This window comes from Zea mays, chromosome 8 (genome assembly GCF_902167145.1).
Source record: "Zea mays cultivar B73 chromosome 8, Zm-B73-REFERENCE-NAM-5.0, whole genome shotgun sequence".
Taxonomy (NCBI): domain Eukaryota; kingdom Viridiplantae; phylum Streptophyta; class Magnoliopsida; order Poales; family Poaceae; genus Zea; species Zea mays.
This window is the reverse complement of record NC_050103.1, coordinates 19,389,366-19,406,295: the sequence shown is the minus strand read 5'-3', so window position 1 is coordinate 19,406,295 and position 16,930 is coordinate 19,389,366. Positions and strand designations below refer to the sequence as shown.

The window sequence follows — 16,930 nt, the reverse complement described above, 5'->3', positions numbered from 1 at the left end:
CTGCGCAGCGTGCAGCAGCACAACTTGGCCCAGCGACTGGAAGAGACAAGGCAAGAATCATGTCTTTCTGCAACACATGGACGTGCATTTTCCTTATAAATTCAATTGGTGCCGTACGACGTTCTGGGCCCAACTTCTTTTTTGTGGAGACTTCAAATGGGCAAAGAGCGATACATGTGGCCCGAACTCCGTGTTCGTGTCTTCATTCACATCACAGCATTGTCTTAGCTTATGGTAGAGTAGATGAACCAGAGGAGCCACATGTCAGCTTCAGAAGGCACTAACATCCTGTACTATACTGTGTGCCTTTCATTCATCTCTCCCAAAGGCCCAAACGAAGCCAGTCTATGGGGTGACTCAACCATGAGACAACATAGCCGCTATTCAGACAAAACGCTAGATTGTACCAACAGATAGCTGAACCTACACCCTGGCCCATTCTTCACCGGGCAAAAAGATTAACCGGGAGGTCTAAAAAGGGCAAAAAGGAAGGGGAAAAAAATACTATGTACAGGACACTGGAGATTCAAAGGAGAAAACAAAAGGGGAAATGATGCTATCTACTGACTCGACCAAATGGCACTCCTACCATCAGGAAACGATGAGTCGAGATCAAGCTGTATGCATGCATGCGCCAAGGGCTCACGGCAAAAGGCCCAAAAAAATAGGGGAGTCAGCGCTCCTCGTTCCTCGAATCCCTTCGGCCGTCCCGGGTCGTGTCCCTGCCAGATGATTTGATCGCGTCGGCAATCATGAGGGCTACCGTGGCCCTGTGGAGGGCGAGGTCAGCCTTCTGCATCAGGCAGTGGGCCTTCTCCCTCTTGAGCCTCGCCATGGCGGCGGCGTGCTGCGCTGCGCCCGCGGCGTCCCGCAGCTTCAGCTCCTCGACGTCGACGCGGGAGGAGCCCGGGAAGAGGTGCTTCGAGTTCTGCCAGTCGTGGATAGCAGCGTTCCAGTGGTCGTGCGCGCTCCGTTTCGCTCTCTGGGGGCGGCAGGAAGGTGATGGCTGGTGGTCGTCGGAGAAAGCAAGGGCTGCGCTCCTTTTGGTGCTACTGTTGTTCCTGGAAAATCTTGGTGTGGAGCTTCGTTCTGAGGACTCGAATGCCCGAGGAGAATCTGTTCTTGTAGAGAACCTGGGAGAGTACCCTGTTGGGGAGTAAAGAGAACCAGTGTCATACGATTCGCTTATCCTCCCATCCCCAGTGCATTCATTGTATCTCCTGCCTGATACTGGACAAGAGGAAGATACATCAGCAAACAGGAATAGGCAAAGGAGTCATTAGAGCATCTCCAAGTACTTAAAACAACTCCCTAATTTGTTTTTCACAAAAAGGAAAGAACAGCCCTCCAACAGTTTTGCATCTGAATTCTCTAAAGATAAGCACTTGGCAAATCCCCCTCTCGACTCACAAATATACATGTGTTCCACGCTTGCTATCCGTCCCAGTCCCCACTGCCACGGTCCCCCCCCCCCCCCCCCAGCACCCGGTTCTCCCCCCGTCCCTCCTATCCGGTTTTCAAGTTTTAGGAGCTGAACTAGTGGAGATGCTCCGAGTCTAGTACTCCCTCAAGTTTGCAAATACTAATGTTTTGGAAACAGCAGTTTTCAAAACATAGCTTTGACCAATATTTTCTAGGGACAAAAATGAACATTCTAACAAAGTTATGCTTTTTCATAAAAATACTTTTTCAAGATAAATGTATGCATACGATCTTCGAGTTTCTAATGCAGTAGTTTAGTTACTTGCAATCAAAGTTTAAAATAAAACTTTGCTCTATTAAGTATTTGCAAACCAAAAACTGTAGCCATTAAGGGAGATTACCTTGCCGGTAAAAGCCATCATGCTCTCTTGAAAAGCTATGGCAGCCTGTGGACATAAGCTTCTTATGAGAACGCTGCTTTGGCCCCTTGTATGGTACATGGAGTCCACGAGGCCTCAAACAGAAGGCAAACAATGCAGGCTTGGGAGGCAATTTCTTTTCTTGGTACCCATTTGACGAACTCTGCATTCTGCATACTTTTGATTCCCATTCATGCAGCTGCTGCTCGTAGATCTTCCACATAGCCGACTGAAAAATGAAAATTATGCAAGACTTAGAACAAGATTGTGGTCTGCTTCGTAAGATATGTCATAACCAAAGCTCAGGAAAAACAATCAATTATTTGACAGGAAGCATCTATGTTACCATGAATTCTAAAAATAATTGATAAGTACAATCAACTATGACCAAACAATTGCTTCATTGCTACTGTTCAAAAAGAAGGCTTTCATATCTTTACCAATGAATAGGCAACAAAAAAGGTCCCCTGAGGATCTAGTTCAATAAGTACTTAGTCAGAATCATACTCTGGGACACAATGGATTTGCAGCAAATGTAAAGAGTGTTATGGCTTTTTACTTCACTACATTGGCACTGGCAGTACCAAAAGGCTGACAGTACACTTTGTTTGCAAAAATAATTTCAAGCATGCTTCAGTACTATATGCCTAGCTAAATAAATAAATAAATATGTTCATAAAATTATGTAAGTGAACTGCAGTTATCTTTATCTAGTTAAGGTGTGACCAAGAACCCAAGACTGCTTACTAAACATTACATGAAACATGATAACAGAGCTAGATAACATCTATCCAATGCTCACCTGCTTTCTTTATTGTATCAACTAAATGACCACTAAAAAATAGAAAGCTAAAAAAAGAAGCCAAAAATAGATAAATAAAAGGCAAAAATATATGCTCACCTGAAAATGTCGAATAAGTGGCATTCCCCTTTTCTGCCTCTTGTCTTGCCAATATGCATGTATCACTTCAATAGTGTGCAGAGGTACATCATCAGTCTCCAGTTCCTTCATCTGATCAATGCTGAGTCCATTACAGTTGTGGCTATATGCAAACTTCTCTAGTTTGTCCATAACCCTCTCAAACAAATCTTCTGCAAACTGAAGTGTGGTGGTGTTGTCTCTTACTAAGGATTTCCGCCAGCTTGATATCCACTCTTCATCATCGCTGTCCATGTCATATAACACACGGGATTGATCAAGAGCAATTTCAACATCTGTTCCGATGTGAACAAGATAAGCTTCAGATTGCACAAAGGATACCACATCATTATCATCATGGATTTCAACCAAATGGACACCAGGGATTGGAATGTTTCTCACAGAAGCAGCTCTGATGTTATGGCTATAGCACTCATCGTGCATTTGCTTGAAAATCAACCACTGGCTTCTGTCAGGAAATTCCAGGCACCATTCAGCACCACCTTTCCACATCATGGCATGTGTATAGCGGTTTGTGGCCCCAGGCTGCAAAACTTGACAGACCTTGTGAGCATACTTGGTCCCTTCAGCAAGTTTCACGCATATCCTCCTTTCACTCTGACCATCGGAATCCATTGTGATCTGGGTATCATACTCCCTCCAACCTCTATCACCCACTGTAACAAGAACATTTGCAACGCAAGTCAATGACTCCGGGCTGCTATGCCCACTTCTAGAACTATCAGGAAGTTTCTTTGCATCATTTATCTTTGCACTAACATGAGATTGTATCTTGCGGAAATGACCTTTGTTTTTTATGCCAAGTTCCTCACTTTTAGGAGAAACTGAGTATGAAACTTGACTTCGTGGTTTCTTAGAACCACCAGCAAAGCCAGTCAACACGTGGTCTTCTGGCAGTAATTTTGAACCATCTCCAAAAGCACGTGATATAGATGTAAACCGGTTCCTATGGGAAGTAGTTCTAGGGGCAGTAGGTGTAACACAGCCAATTGGATGTTCATTCAATTCCTGAACCAAGTTAGATATAGGTTGCTTTTCTTTTTCATCGTTGTCAAGAGGTTTATCATTTGCTTTGTCAATATTTATGGAAAGACGACTCTCTGCAGACTTCTGTGAAGAGCAAATAACACTAAGGTTGGAGGAAAATGACTTGTCAGGACCAGCACAAGGCCCATTTTGATCTTCACACTTCCTGTGAATTATATTTGCATCACCAATACTGCTGCCATTACATTCTGTGCTTACATTCCTTTCAGCAATATTGGATTCCCTACTAGCAGAGCTAGATGGATTTGCACAACTAGCAGAAGCCATATCCAATGGACTATCAGGTGATGAACCGAGATTAAGTGAACAAACTTGAGGTGGAGCATGAAAAACTGTGTCAGATGCATGTTCTGTTACCAACTGCTGCTGATCCTCATCCAAAGTACATGACATGGATTGCTGAGAACCATTAGTCAAATTGCTTTCTGTTAACATTTTTTTATGGTGCCAAGGCAGTAGTGAAGGTGCAGTTGTCATGTCCAGAACACTTTGAGTAAATCTACAATGTTCATCCAAACAACAAATGATAGGTTCGCGATCTGAATAATTAGACTCTGGAAGAAAGTCCTGAACATCAAAACCCTGTTTAACAGAAATATTTAAACAATGATCAGTTGATTTTATACAAAAATAGAGTTCTAGCACAATGTTTTTAGAGCAGTGTATGTTAACAACTATGTGTATAAGATCAAGGAAAGAATAATGGATTGCACGCAAAGGTGCAGATCAATAAACAAACAGCAGTTTAAATGTGTATTTCCATTGAACAACAATTCACATTCACATATGAATCACATGAAGAACCGGCAGTCCGGCACAACATAATGTGTTGTACGTCGCAGTTTTATATATAACTTGACAAGAAATAACAGGATGGAGGGTTATGATTACAACAGAAGGATAATAATTAATAAGAGACTGCACATACAACAGCAATGACAGTACTAAATCATTGACAAGAAGTGGAAACCCGGCTAGATAAGTAAAAATTCTTCACCCTGGCAGTCTGGCTTTCAGAAACAAAGAACAGATACAGTTTCAACCTTAAACAGAATAAAACACGCATTACGATGCACATTAAGAGTATTAATGCAAATACATGGGAAATAATATTCAAGGTTAAAAATGCACTAGGAACTCTCTAGACGGTGACCTTTTGCCTAGAGGTTAAGCATGCCTAGGCTTTCTTTAGGTGTTCACATCAGTTATGCAATTGACTAACTATAAATTAAACACCAACATGTGTATGTGTAATTCTTGTTCCAACAGTACCAGAGAGGAGGTTACAAGAGAAATATCAAATAAAAGTATAACTAATACTATCTTGTGAGAAAATAGAAGTTTTAGGAACTAGAATGCAAGGAATCAGTAAACGGAATGATAGTAGAAGTATACAAATCACTAGGATTTGTTAGAAAAGTGAAGGAGAAAACACAAAATTGCTCCCTCCCTCCGTCCTATGGAGGGCAGCACATGCAATCCAATGCAATGTCAGTGCGCTGCCACAAAGATTGACGCCATCTTATGCGCTCCCCGCAGCATCAAGACCTCAATCCCTTTCCCTTTGGCTCCCTTGGACAGAAAGCGAGGTGGTACCGCAATGGATCCGGCAACGCACTCCCTCAGGCAGCGCAGCTCTGGATCTGGTGGCACAGCACCTATACCTCCACCTATTCTCCACCCAGGACTTAACGCGCGCCTAGGCAAGCGCCTAACCACGCCTTGTGGAATAAATATCGATTCATGAATTGTAACTGTAACATAACTAATCTTCCAAAGGTGTGTTTTTACACAGTTTAAACAATGAATAAAATACAACATAGATTACATAGGGTAAGAGAGCGATGACCATCCATCACTGTGGTTCCTCAAAATCTCTGGTTACGGATAACATCACATAAATTGTATGTACAAAATAAAGTCATCATAAGGGGGTGCTACTGCAGAGTAATGTTAATGCCGCTGTTTGTTTAAATCCTTGGAATGCAATTATGATAGCCATGTGGAAAGATCAATTAAAACTGCATATGTAAGGCAGGAAGATACCTTGGAGAAGAGATCCATTGAAGAAAGGGCTCTTCGACCAGTACATTTTGTGGAATCTTTAGACAACTCCGATTTAGAACAGTGATATTGAAGCTTTCCTTGAAGGTGTTCCCATTTCGATTTCTCTACACCAACAAAGTTGAATAACATAAATACTACTTCGCTTCTACCATGCCCACCAGATATCTGAAATCTGATCGAAGTACAAGGTATTCTAGCTTCCTTGGTAGTTCTCTGCCTAGAACACTGCTTGAAGCTTCCAGCAAGTAAACAGAGAAGTGATACTGCCGATATCAAGCATGTGTCGAGAAGAAAATGTTTCAAGCCTAAAGCATTATCAAAAAGTATGTCCAGATGTACAACAGGCCATAAAGCAACCATTGTACCACAATGGAGAAAGAAGGTATTGGAAAACGAAACACAACAGGCTTCACAAAGCAACTTGTAAACAGGTTTCAGTGGGAGGCTCAATGCAGGTATGACATATGTGACTGAAGCACCAGTTGCAGAACTAGATTCCATACCAGGACATGCAGCAAGAACCATAGCAAATCTTGCTCTTATCTGACAATTAGAATGCTGTTCGGAAATGCTAAGAAAACCATTCGTTTTTCTGCAAAACCGTTTCCTAGAATAAACAAAGCGAAACCTCCTGTCCTCAGGTGTGGTTCTATCCTTGAGAACTTTTGCACTCCCATTTCCAAATGAATCACATGGTATATAATCATTAGACTCCTTAGCATCAGAACCACGGCACTGCTTTTGGTCAAATGAAATTGGAACAATATTGGAATGACTGTGATCTTGCTTGCTGATGTTACAAAGTGCAGCAGATTTTGCTTGGTTTGATCGAGCTAACCATGAGCCAATGGGACCTGACTCAGAACTTTCTGTATTGCCTTCGCTTCCATCCATGTCTTCTCTGTCACCCTGTTCATGCTTCAGGTCAAACACTGACCTTGAGTTGGTGCATTTAGATCTATTGCGAGCTTCCGCTGGTAAGAACAGGAGTTTAATCCTCTCATTTTGAAGATTGATCCATTCTTCATCTTTATCATCATACCTGACATGATGTAACCTTGTGTCCGGATTATATTCCTTGACCAAGCCAAAGTACCAAGTCTCATCAAGAGGCCAAAAAACTCTGATCCTCTCTTTTACAATGCAAAATGGATCCACGTCGCTAGGGCTAACTTCATAAAAATGCCGACGCGGACGACGCTTCCTGAATGGAACTTTACCATCACGCTTCCGCAGCAATCTAGCAGGACTAGGTACATCCTTGATTTTTTTGTTTGAACTCTTAAAATGATTTGAATGCTGAGGAATACATCTCTTTGATGACGTATCAGATGATTTCATTCCCTTCCTTGGTGATCCAGCACATATGTTATCTGATAAAGAACAAAGCATCATAGCAGCATTTTCTTCCAGACTAACACCATCATCATCTTTGACATGGTCACACCCACCCTTGTCAACATGAACAGCTTTTGGGGCTTCACCTGAAAGATGTGACAGCTTTTCAGCTGAGAACTCAGTTTCAGAACAGAACTTGGAGCCGGTATCCTGATCACAAGTACCATTCTCAGTTCTCAAGCAACTGACAGGTTCATCACCACCAATTCTATTCTGCTCGAACACAGTTGATTTCCCCTTCTTGTTCCGCCTCAGGAGTTGGGAAGACCTAGGAACTCCATTAGCTTGTGGAATATTATGACCACCAGTCCAACTCTCAGTACTGACATTCTGATCCCGCTTCCTTAACCTCAAGACGCCACGAGGCTGCCTGATCACTGTAACTCCAGCTGAAGTAACTGAATGTTCAGAGTGTTCATTCTTACTTCTCAACAATGAGATCTGGTGACGGTCATCCAGACTATCTAAACTCCATGTGGAATCACCTGAGCTGGAACTTGGCATCCCTGGTTCATTGAGTTCCATTTGATTAGAACCCAAGATGCCGTGCTTCCTCTTATTCCCTGCAGATGAACTGCTCGAAGGAGCCTCCTTTCCACCCCCATTAGACAAGGCAGGGCCATGTCTTGCTCCAACAGATTCCCTCTCAGACAAAGTCTCCTCGCCATCTAAACCCACCACTGATTCGGTAGCATCTGTTGCAGTGGGTTTATCACCGCCACTGGATTCCATTCACGAGCCCACAGGTCAAGAGAACAGATTTCTGCAGAATTTCACCTCCCATCATACATAGAGTCCCGACCCCAGATCAGGAGCGGAAGCGTGGAGCATACGGATTCAGTTGAATCAAGTTAACAGAAACAATTTCAATCATCCTCTCATCAGCAATCCTACACCATCAGTTCATACACAATCGCCACAACAGTCCATTTGTTATCGAAACATTAAACAAATTGCAGATCTGTGCACTGAAAAAAAATGTTTTACCTTGAAGCCCTGGAGGCGTCAAGCGTCGGTGGCGGACCAGAGTGGGCGACAAGCCTCCTTGTGCCGGTGGCGTCAGCAGGGGCGACCGCGGCAAAGCGCTTAGTGTCTCACAGACGGATCGGGGAAAAAAGATGAGAGAGTCGCCGAGCGGCGAGAAGGTCCGAGCCACGGATCGGCCCCAAATTGAGCAGAGGAATCGAATCCGAGGACGGGGGAGCGCCGATCTGTGCCAAAAGCCCCTTGCCTGGGCGATCCAATGCGGGCGAATTAGGATTTCGTCGGTGCCACGGGAACCTAGGGTTTGCTCTTCTCGAGCTTTTTTTCCTCTTTTTTCCGTGGCTTGTTTTCCGTTTTGTTTGTTTGCCGGTTAAGAGCGGGGAATGGTGGGGTACAGCCAACTAACTGGCGAGGAGAGTGAGGAAGTGAAGGGTACGGGAGGAGCGGGAAACCGCACCGTCCGATCTCGATTGGACGGAGATGATAAGAGGTCACCGCTTCCAGGGTTTTGGCGGGCTTGGAGGCGCGTCTAGTGAGTGAGCGAAGCAAACTGGTTCTTTTCTTGATTTTTTTTTCAATTTTTAGTACGACGTCTGTTTGTCCGATTGCCTCGATAAGTTAGAGGCATGTTTTCCTGCCTAATTTATGTTATTTTACATAATTTTTCTGTCTAAAGTTATTTTTTTTAATTTAAACGACTAATTTTATATAAAATATGGCGTATTTAGACACGAACCAAATGTACTCTATCTTCGAACTGTTAAATCATTAATAATAAAGTTAAATAATATTATATCCGGCTATAGCAGCTGAAATGTAACAGCTATATATATTTTCAGAGATTTAAACCTTACTTACAACGTAAAATATAATAACTTGTTGAATGGTCACTTGTACGATTTATAGCTCGAAGATTCAACGATCATTTTATGTTCCAATGCGTCTTAAAATTAAATTTTTGGATATTTGATTAGAATTATAATTTGTTCAGACTATATTCTAATAAATTTAGAACTAACACTTGAAATGGAAATGTGCTCTTGGACCATTTTCTAGCATATTTTGGTGATTAAGTGCACAACACATATTAAAGTGAGTAATTATGTGCCAAATGATGAAGGAAGTGCAAATCAACAAGAAGATATGATTCTAGACTTAGTACATTGGTTTTTGTGTACTAATATATTTGTCTAAGTGGTTGAATCAGGAAAAGAAAGGGATTGGAAAGAGTTGGCTGTGTACAGCCAACTGCTGCTCAGTCTGGGTGCACCGGACAGTGTCCGGTGGTGCACCGAACAGTGTCCGGTGCGCCAGGCTGGCTCTGCCGAACTGGCCACTCTCGAGAATTCGTCGGCGGCGTACGACTATAATTCACAAGACTGTCCGGTGGTGCACCGGACTGTTCGGTGAGCCAACGGCCGCCAGCGCAACGGTCGGCCGCGCAATCCGCGCGCGACGCGTGGCCCCAGCCAACGATCGGCTGGGGGCACCGGACTGTCCGGTGTGCACCGGACAGTGTCCGGTACGCCAACGACTACAATTCTGCAACGGTCGGCTGTGCCATTTTAGGAAGGAGATTCTGCAACAGTGAATGTCCGGTGGTGCACCGGACTGTCTGGTGCGCCACACGACAGAAGGCAAGAATTGCCTTCCAAGAATGCCTCTAACGGCTCCTAGCTGCATTGGGGCTATAAAAGGGACCCCTAGGCGCATGGAGGAGAAACACAAGCATACTTTGAGCATTCTAATCTTCCACACTCCGTCTTCGCGCACTTGATTGACATTCTTAGCGATTTGAGCTCTGTTCTAGTGGTGAACTTGTTGCGATTCATTCGAGCTCAAGTCTTGGCTGTGTGAGTGCGTATTGCTGCGGATTTGTGTGTGTTGCTTCCCTCCCTTACTCTAGTGCTTTCACTTTGATCTTTGTTGTAAGGACGAGAGACTCCAAGTTGTGGAGATTCCTCGCAAACGGGAAAGAGTATAAGAAAGAAAACAACCATGGTATTCAAGTGGATCATTGGATAATTTGAAAGGGGTTGAGTGCAACCCTCGTCCATTGGGACGCCACAACGTGGAGTAGGCAAGTGTTATACTTGGCCGAACCACGGGATAAATCATCGTGTCTCTTGTGCTTGTTTTCTTTGTGACTATTGTGTTTCACAAGAGTTCGGTTCTTAGCCACTTGATTCTATTGTGCTAACACTTGATCAAGTTTTGTGGTTATAAGTTTTAAGTTTTTACAGGATCACCTATTCACACCCCCCTCTAGGTGCTCTCAATTGGTATCAGAGTCGTTCTCTTCACGAAAGGGACTAATCGCCCGAAGAGATGGATCCTAAGGGAAAGGGGATGGTGGTCAACGATAAGGGGAAGGAATCCGTCTTCAACGAGCCAAGAGACGACAAGCCCACTGACTCTGGCTCAAGTCACAAGAAGAAGGACGGGAAGAAGAAGAGGCACATCAAGAAGATAGTATACTACGACAGTGACGAATCTTCCTCTTCCCAAAGAGACGACGACGATGAGAAAAAGAAAACAGTTAACTCAAACTTTTCTTTTGACTATTCTCGTATTCCGTCTAACTCCAATGCTCATTTACTTTCGATTCCACTTGGGAAACCTCCGCACTTTGATGGAGAAGACTACTCATTTTGGAGTCACAAAATGCGTAGTCACCTATTCTCTCTCCATCCGAGTATTTGGGAGATCGTTGAAAATGGAATATTTTTTGATAATACTGACGATCCCATTTTCATTAATGAGCAAATCCATAAAAATGCACAAGCTACCACTGTTTTGCTAGCATCCTTATGCAGGGACGAGTACCATAAGGTGAGCGGCTTGGATAACGCCAAGCAAATTTGGGACACCCTCAAGTAGAGATGTCAATGAGGCCCCGAAACCCGATTACCCGTGGGGATTCCTCCATTAGGGTTAGGGTATGGGTTAAAACAAATCCCCATGGGTATAGATTTGGAATAAATCCCTTACCCATCGGGTATGGCGGGTTCGGGTTTGGGAGGGCTAAACCCAAACCCGATTACCCATGGGGATAAATACCCGGAACCGAAACAATCTAGCATCTAGGATTTTTATTCCACCATCCAGCAATCCATCGACATTTACTTGTGGACTGCTTGTGGCCTAGTGGCTGCCGACCAAGCCAACTATGGGCCCGTAGGAAAAAAGCCCAGCCGCCAGCCAGTCAACAAAGTAAAAAAACCTAGAGTCCCAACCCAAGCGGTGCGTCCGCCGCCCTCGAATCCCAATTTTCCAATCACTCAAGCGGTCAAGCGGAGCCTCTCGCTACACCGCCGCTGCTCGCTGCACCGCCGCCGCTCGCTGCACCACTGCTCGCTCGCTCGCTGCACCGCCGCTCGCCCGGATCGCCGCTCGCCCGGAGCCCCGGACGCAGAGCCCGGACCAAGAGTCCTAGGACCACTGCTCGCCCGCACGCAGAGACGGTAGAGCCCGTCAGCCGCCGCTGCCCGGACGCCTGGAGACAATATTTGTTTTGAGTATGTTGATGAAACTACAAATATGCATGCTAGAATGAATGTTGAATTCTCTCCAATGTCCATAATCTACATGCTGAAATTCTGAATTTTTGAATAATCGGGTCGGGTATGGATACCCATGGGTATTTAGTACCCGGTCGGGGATGGGTATGGGAGGATTTTTGTACCCGAGGTCGGGTTCGGGTTCGGGGATGGGGGCGGGTCTATGTTCATGGGTACGGGTCTGGGGAGTTAATCCCCGCTGGGGAATTCCCCATTGACATCTCTACCCTCAAGATTTCTCATGAGGAGAATGACGCCACCATGATCACCAAGATGGAGTTGGTGGAAGGCGAACTGGGAAGGTTCGCAATGATCAGGGGAGAAGAGCCAACCCAAACGTACAACAGGCTCAAAACCCTGGTCAACAAGATCAGGAGCTATGGAAGCACGAGATGGACGGACCACGACGTCGTCCGACTTATGCTCAGGTCCTTCACTGTACTTGATCCTCATCTTGTGAATTCTATCCGTGAAAATCCTAGGTACACCAAGATGACGACCGAGGAAATACTTGGAAAGTTCGTAAGTGGGCGTATGATGATCAAGGAAGCAAGATACGTTGATGAGGCATTGAATGGTCCAATGCCCATCTACGAGCCTCAACCGGTTGCTCTCAAAGCAACAAGTAGCAGGGAGGCACTACCTAGCAAGGTGGCGCAAGTTGAGGCGGCCGAGCTAAATGAGGATGAAATGGCCCTCATTATCAAGCGCTTCAAGACCGCATTGAAGGGACGCAAGGAGTACTCAAACAAGAACAAGGCAAAGGGAAAGCGTTCGTGCTTCAAGTGTGGTAAGACAAGTCATTTTATTGCTCAATGTCCCGATAATGAAAATGACCAGGGAGACGAAAGACATGGGAAGAGAGAGAACAATAAGGTTTACAAAAAAGTCACAAGTGGTAGCTGATCCATTTGCTTTGGCCTTATTTTCTCCCCCTTTGGCATTAAGCACCAAAACGGGATCAATCTTGGCCCTATAACCCCATTGCCTCACCAAAATTGTTAACTAAGAGCAAAAAGACAATAAGTGTATAGAGATGAACTTGGAGTTAAGTACCCTCTCATCGGAGTGCAGTGGAAGTCTTTCATGGTCCAAGTCCACCTTTCCCTTTCAATCCACCTTTGAGACTAAATTGAGTAAACTCAAGCACACGGTTAGTCTCAAAGGGTCAAGTTGTAGCACATCTCCCCCTAAATATGTGCATCACTCATCCGGGGATTGCTTGCACAACTTGAGCACCATAAATAAACAAAATAGATTGAAATGCATAAAGTACATGATCAAAGTGAAAGGGAAATAGGGTCAAACCTTTTCCTAAATGATTTTGGTGGTTGAATTGCCCAACACAAATAATTGGACTAACTAGTTTGCTCTAGAATATTAATTCTACAGGTGCCAAAGGTTCAACACAAACCAATCAAAAGAACAAGTTAGGCTTCAAAAGAAAGGAGCAAAAAGGAAACTGAAGTGTGCCCTGGTCTGGCGCACCGGACTGTCCGGTGCACCACCGGACAGTGTCCGGTGCACCAGGGTGAATCAGCTCAAACACCTCAGCTTCGGGTTTCCCAGGCGCAGCTCCGCTATAATTCACCGGACTGTCCGATGTGCCACCGGACTGTCCGGTGCACCAGCGGAGCAACGGCTATCTGCGCGCAAAGGTCGACTCTGCAAAGTGAACAGTGCAATTCAGATGTCAGAGCAGAAGGTCAGAGGGGCACCGGACCGTATGGTGTGACACCGGACTGTCCGGTGCCACATGAGGACAAAGCCTCCAACGGTCGACCAGCTCCAAGCCCTAACTACAAGATGACGTGGCGGCGCACCGGACTGTCCAGTGCGCCCATCGCCAGCAGCCTTCTCCAACGGCTACAATTTGGTTGGTGGCTAATACCACCCCAACCGGCCACTTCAAAGTGTGGGAGCCCAAGCAACATTCCAAGTCATCTAGTTGACATACTCAAGCCCTCCCAACCACATATATTCATTGATCCATCCTATGCGCAAGATTTAGGCCACTACAACCAACACAAGTGCCACACAAAGAGAGCTAGCAAAAGAAAGCCTCTCGTGTTAGTCTAGCAAGAGTGCCTTGTGAGAATTATTGAGAGTTAGTGAGAAATACATCTTGTGATCATTTGTGCATGGAGTTTTGACTCCCATTGAACTTCCTCCAAAGTTTTGGAGGCTTGTAAAAGCTAGCAAGAGACACCAAAGAGTGTGGTGGTCCTTGCGGGGTCTTAAGTGATCCTTGAGAAGAAGAAGAGCTCGCCGGTCTTTGGTGATCGGTGGAGAGAGGGAAAGGGTTGAAAAAGACCCGTCCTTAGTGGATGAAAGTCGCCTAGAGGGGGTGAATAGGGCGAATCTTAAATTTATAAACTTAAGCACAACTACAAGCCGGGTTAGAGTTAGAAATATGAACGAGTCCGAGAGAGAGGGTGAAAAACAAATCGCAAGCAAATAAAGAGTCAGACACAAGGATTTGTTCTACCGAGGTTCGGTTCTCGCAAACCTACTCCCCGTTGAGGTGGTCACAAAGACCGGGTCTCTTTCAACCCGTTCCCTCTTTCAAACGGTCACTTAGACCGAGTGAGCTTCTCTTCTCAATCAAACGGAACACAAAGTTCCCGCAAGGATCACCACACAATTGGTGTCTCTTGCCTCGGTTACAATTGAGTTGATCACAAGAAGAATGAGAAAGAAAAGAATCAATCCAAGTGCAAGAGCTCAAATGAACACAAATGTCACTCTCTCTAGTCACTATTTGAGTTGGAGTGATTTCGGACTTGGGAGAGGATTTGATCTCTTTCGTTGTGTCTAGAATTGAATGCTATAGCTCTTGTAATGTGTTGGAAGGTGGAAAAGTTGGATGCCATTGAATGTGGGGTGGTTGGGGTATTTATAGCCCCAACCACCAAAAGTGGTCGTTGGGAGGCTGTCTGTCGCATGGCGCACCGGACAGTCCGGTGCGCCAGCCACGTCAGCCGACCGTTAGGTTCTGACCGTTGGAGCTCTGACTGGTGGGGCCTCTGGGTTGTCCGGTGGTGCACCGGACAGGTCCTGTAGACTGTCTAGTGCGCCTTCTGTGCGCGCACGCAGGCGCGCATTAAATGTGTTACAGTTGACCGTTGCGTGCGAAGTAGCCATTGCTCTGCTGGCACACCGGACACTGTCCGGTGCTTCACCGGACAGTCCGGTGAATTATAGCGGAGCAGCTTCCCATTTTCCCGAAGGTAGCGAGTTCAGCGTCGAGTTCCCTGGTGCACCGGACACTGTCTGGTGGCACACCAGACAGTCCGGTGCGCCATACCAGGGTGCCTTTTGGGATGTCTTTAGCTCTCTTTATTTGAACCCATCTTTGGTCTTTTTATTGGCTTGTTGTGAACCTTTGGCACCTGTAAAACTTATAGACTAGAGCAAACTAGTTAGTCCAATTATTTGTGTTGGGCAATTCAACCACCAAAATCAATTTAGGAAAATGTGTAAGCCTATTTCCCTTTCAATCTCCCCCTTTTTGGTGATTGATGCCAACACAAACCAAAGCAAATATAGAAGTGCATAATTGAACTAGTTTGCATAATGTAAGTGCAAAGGATACTAAGAATTGAACCAATAAATTCTCATAAGATATGCATGGATTGTTTATTTATATTTTTAACATTTTGGACCACGCTTGCACCACATGTTTTGTTTTTGCAATTTATTTTGTAAATTCTTTTCAAGGTCCTTTTGCAAATAGTCAAAGATAAATGAATAAGATTTTGAGAAGCATTTTCAAGATTTGAAATTTTCTCCCCCTGTTTCAAATGCTTTTCCTTTGACTAAACAAAACTCCCCCTCAATAAAATCCTCCTCTTAGTGTTCAAGAGGGTTTTAGATATTAGTTTTTGAAGAGGGTGTTCCAATATGAAATTTTATCAAAAATAAGATACCAATTGAAAAATTCATCATTTCAAAAATCTTTTCTTAACTCAAAATTTGAAAATTGGTGGTGGTGCGGTCCTTTTGCTTTGGGCTAATACTTTCTCCACCTTTGGCATGAATCGCCAAAAACGGATACTTGTGAGTGAAATAAGCCCTTCTAACTACTTTCTCCCCCTTTGGCGAACAAAATATGAGTGAAGATTGTACTAAAGTTGGAGAGCGGTATGGAGTGACGGCGAAGGGTGATTAATTGATGGAGTGGAGTGGAAGCCTTTGTCTTCGCCGAAGACTCCAATTCCCTTTCAATCTATGACTTGGTTTGAAATACACTTGAAAACACATTAGTCATAGCATATAAAAGAGACATGATCAAAGGTATATTAATGAGCTATGTATGCAAGACATCAATAGAAATTCCGAGAATCAAGAATATTTAGCTCATGCCTAAGTTTGTTAAATGTTTGTTCATCTAGTGGCTTGGTAAAGATATCGGCTAATTGTTCTTTGGTGTTAATATATGCAATCTTGATATCCCCCTTTTGTTGGTGATCCCTTAGAAAATGATACCGAATGGCTATGTGTTTAGTGCGGCTATGTTCAACGGGATTATCCGCCATGCGGATTGCACTCTCATTATCACATAGAAGAGGAACTTTGGTTAATTTGTAACCATAGTCCCTAAGGGTTTGCCTCATCCAAAGTAATTGCGCGCAACAATGGCCTGCGGCAATATACTCGGCTTCGGCAGTAGAAAGAGCGACGGAATTTTGCTTCTTTGAAGCCCAAGACACCAGAGACCTTCCCAAGAACTGGCAAGTCCCCGATGTGCCATTTCTATTAATTTTACACCCCGCCCAATCGGCATCCGAATAACCAATTAAATCAAATGTGGATCCCCGAGGGTACCAAAGCCCAAACTTAGGAGTATAAACTAAATATCTCAAGATTCGTTTTACAACCGTAAGGTGAGCTTCCTTAGGGTCAGCTTGGAATCTTGCACACATGCATACAGAAAGCATAATGTCCGGTCGTGAAGCACATAAATAGAGTAAAGAACCTATCATCGACCGGTATACCTTTTGATCTACAGATTTACTTCCCGTGTCGAGGTCGAGATGCCCATTGGTTCCCATGGGTGTCTTGATGGCCTTGGCATCCTTCATCCCAAACTT

General features: G+C 44.5%; 1 protein-coding gene across 1 annotated transcript; it reads right to left on the bottom strand.

Moving 5' to 3' along the window:
- Positions 1-269: 269 nt before the first annotated feature.
- On the bottom strand, positions 270-8,754 carry LOC103634880 (Enhancer of polycomb-like transcription factor protein). The gene is made up of 5 exons (XM_008657462.2): positions 8,281-8,754; positions 5,875-8,183; positions 2,743-4,410; positions 1,824-2,070; positions 270-1,230 (listed from the first exon to the last, which is right to left on the bottom strand). Exons 2-5 carry the CDS (start codon positions 8,023-8,025, stop codon positions 674-676), a joined length of 4,623 nt encoding a protein of 1,540 aa, XP_008655684.1. The 5' UTR covers positions 8,026-8,183; positions 8,281-8,754; the 3' UTR covers positions 270-673.
- Between the last annotated feature and the right edge of the window lie 8,176 nt (positions 8,755-16,930).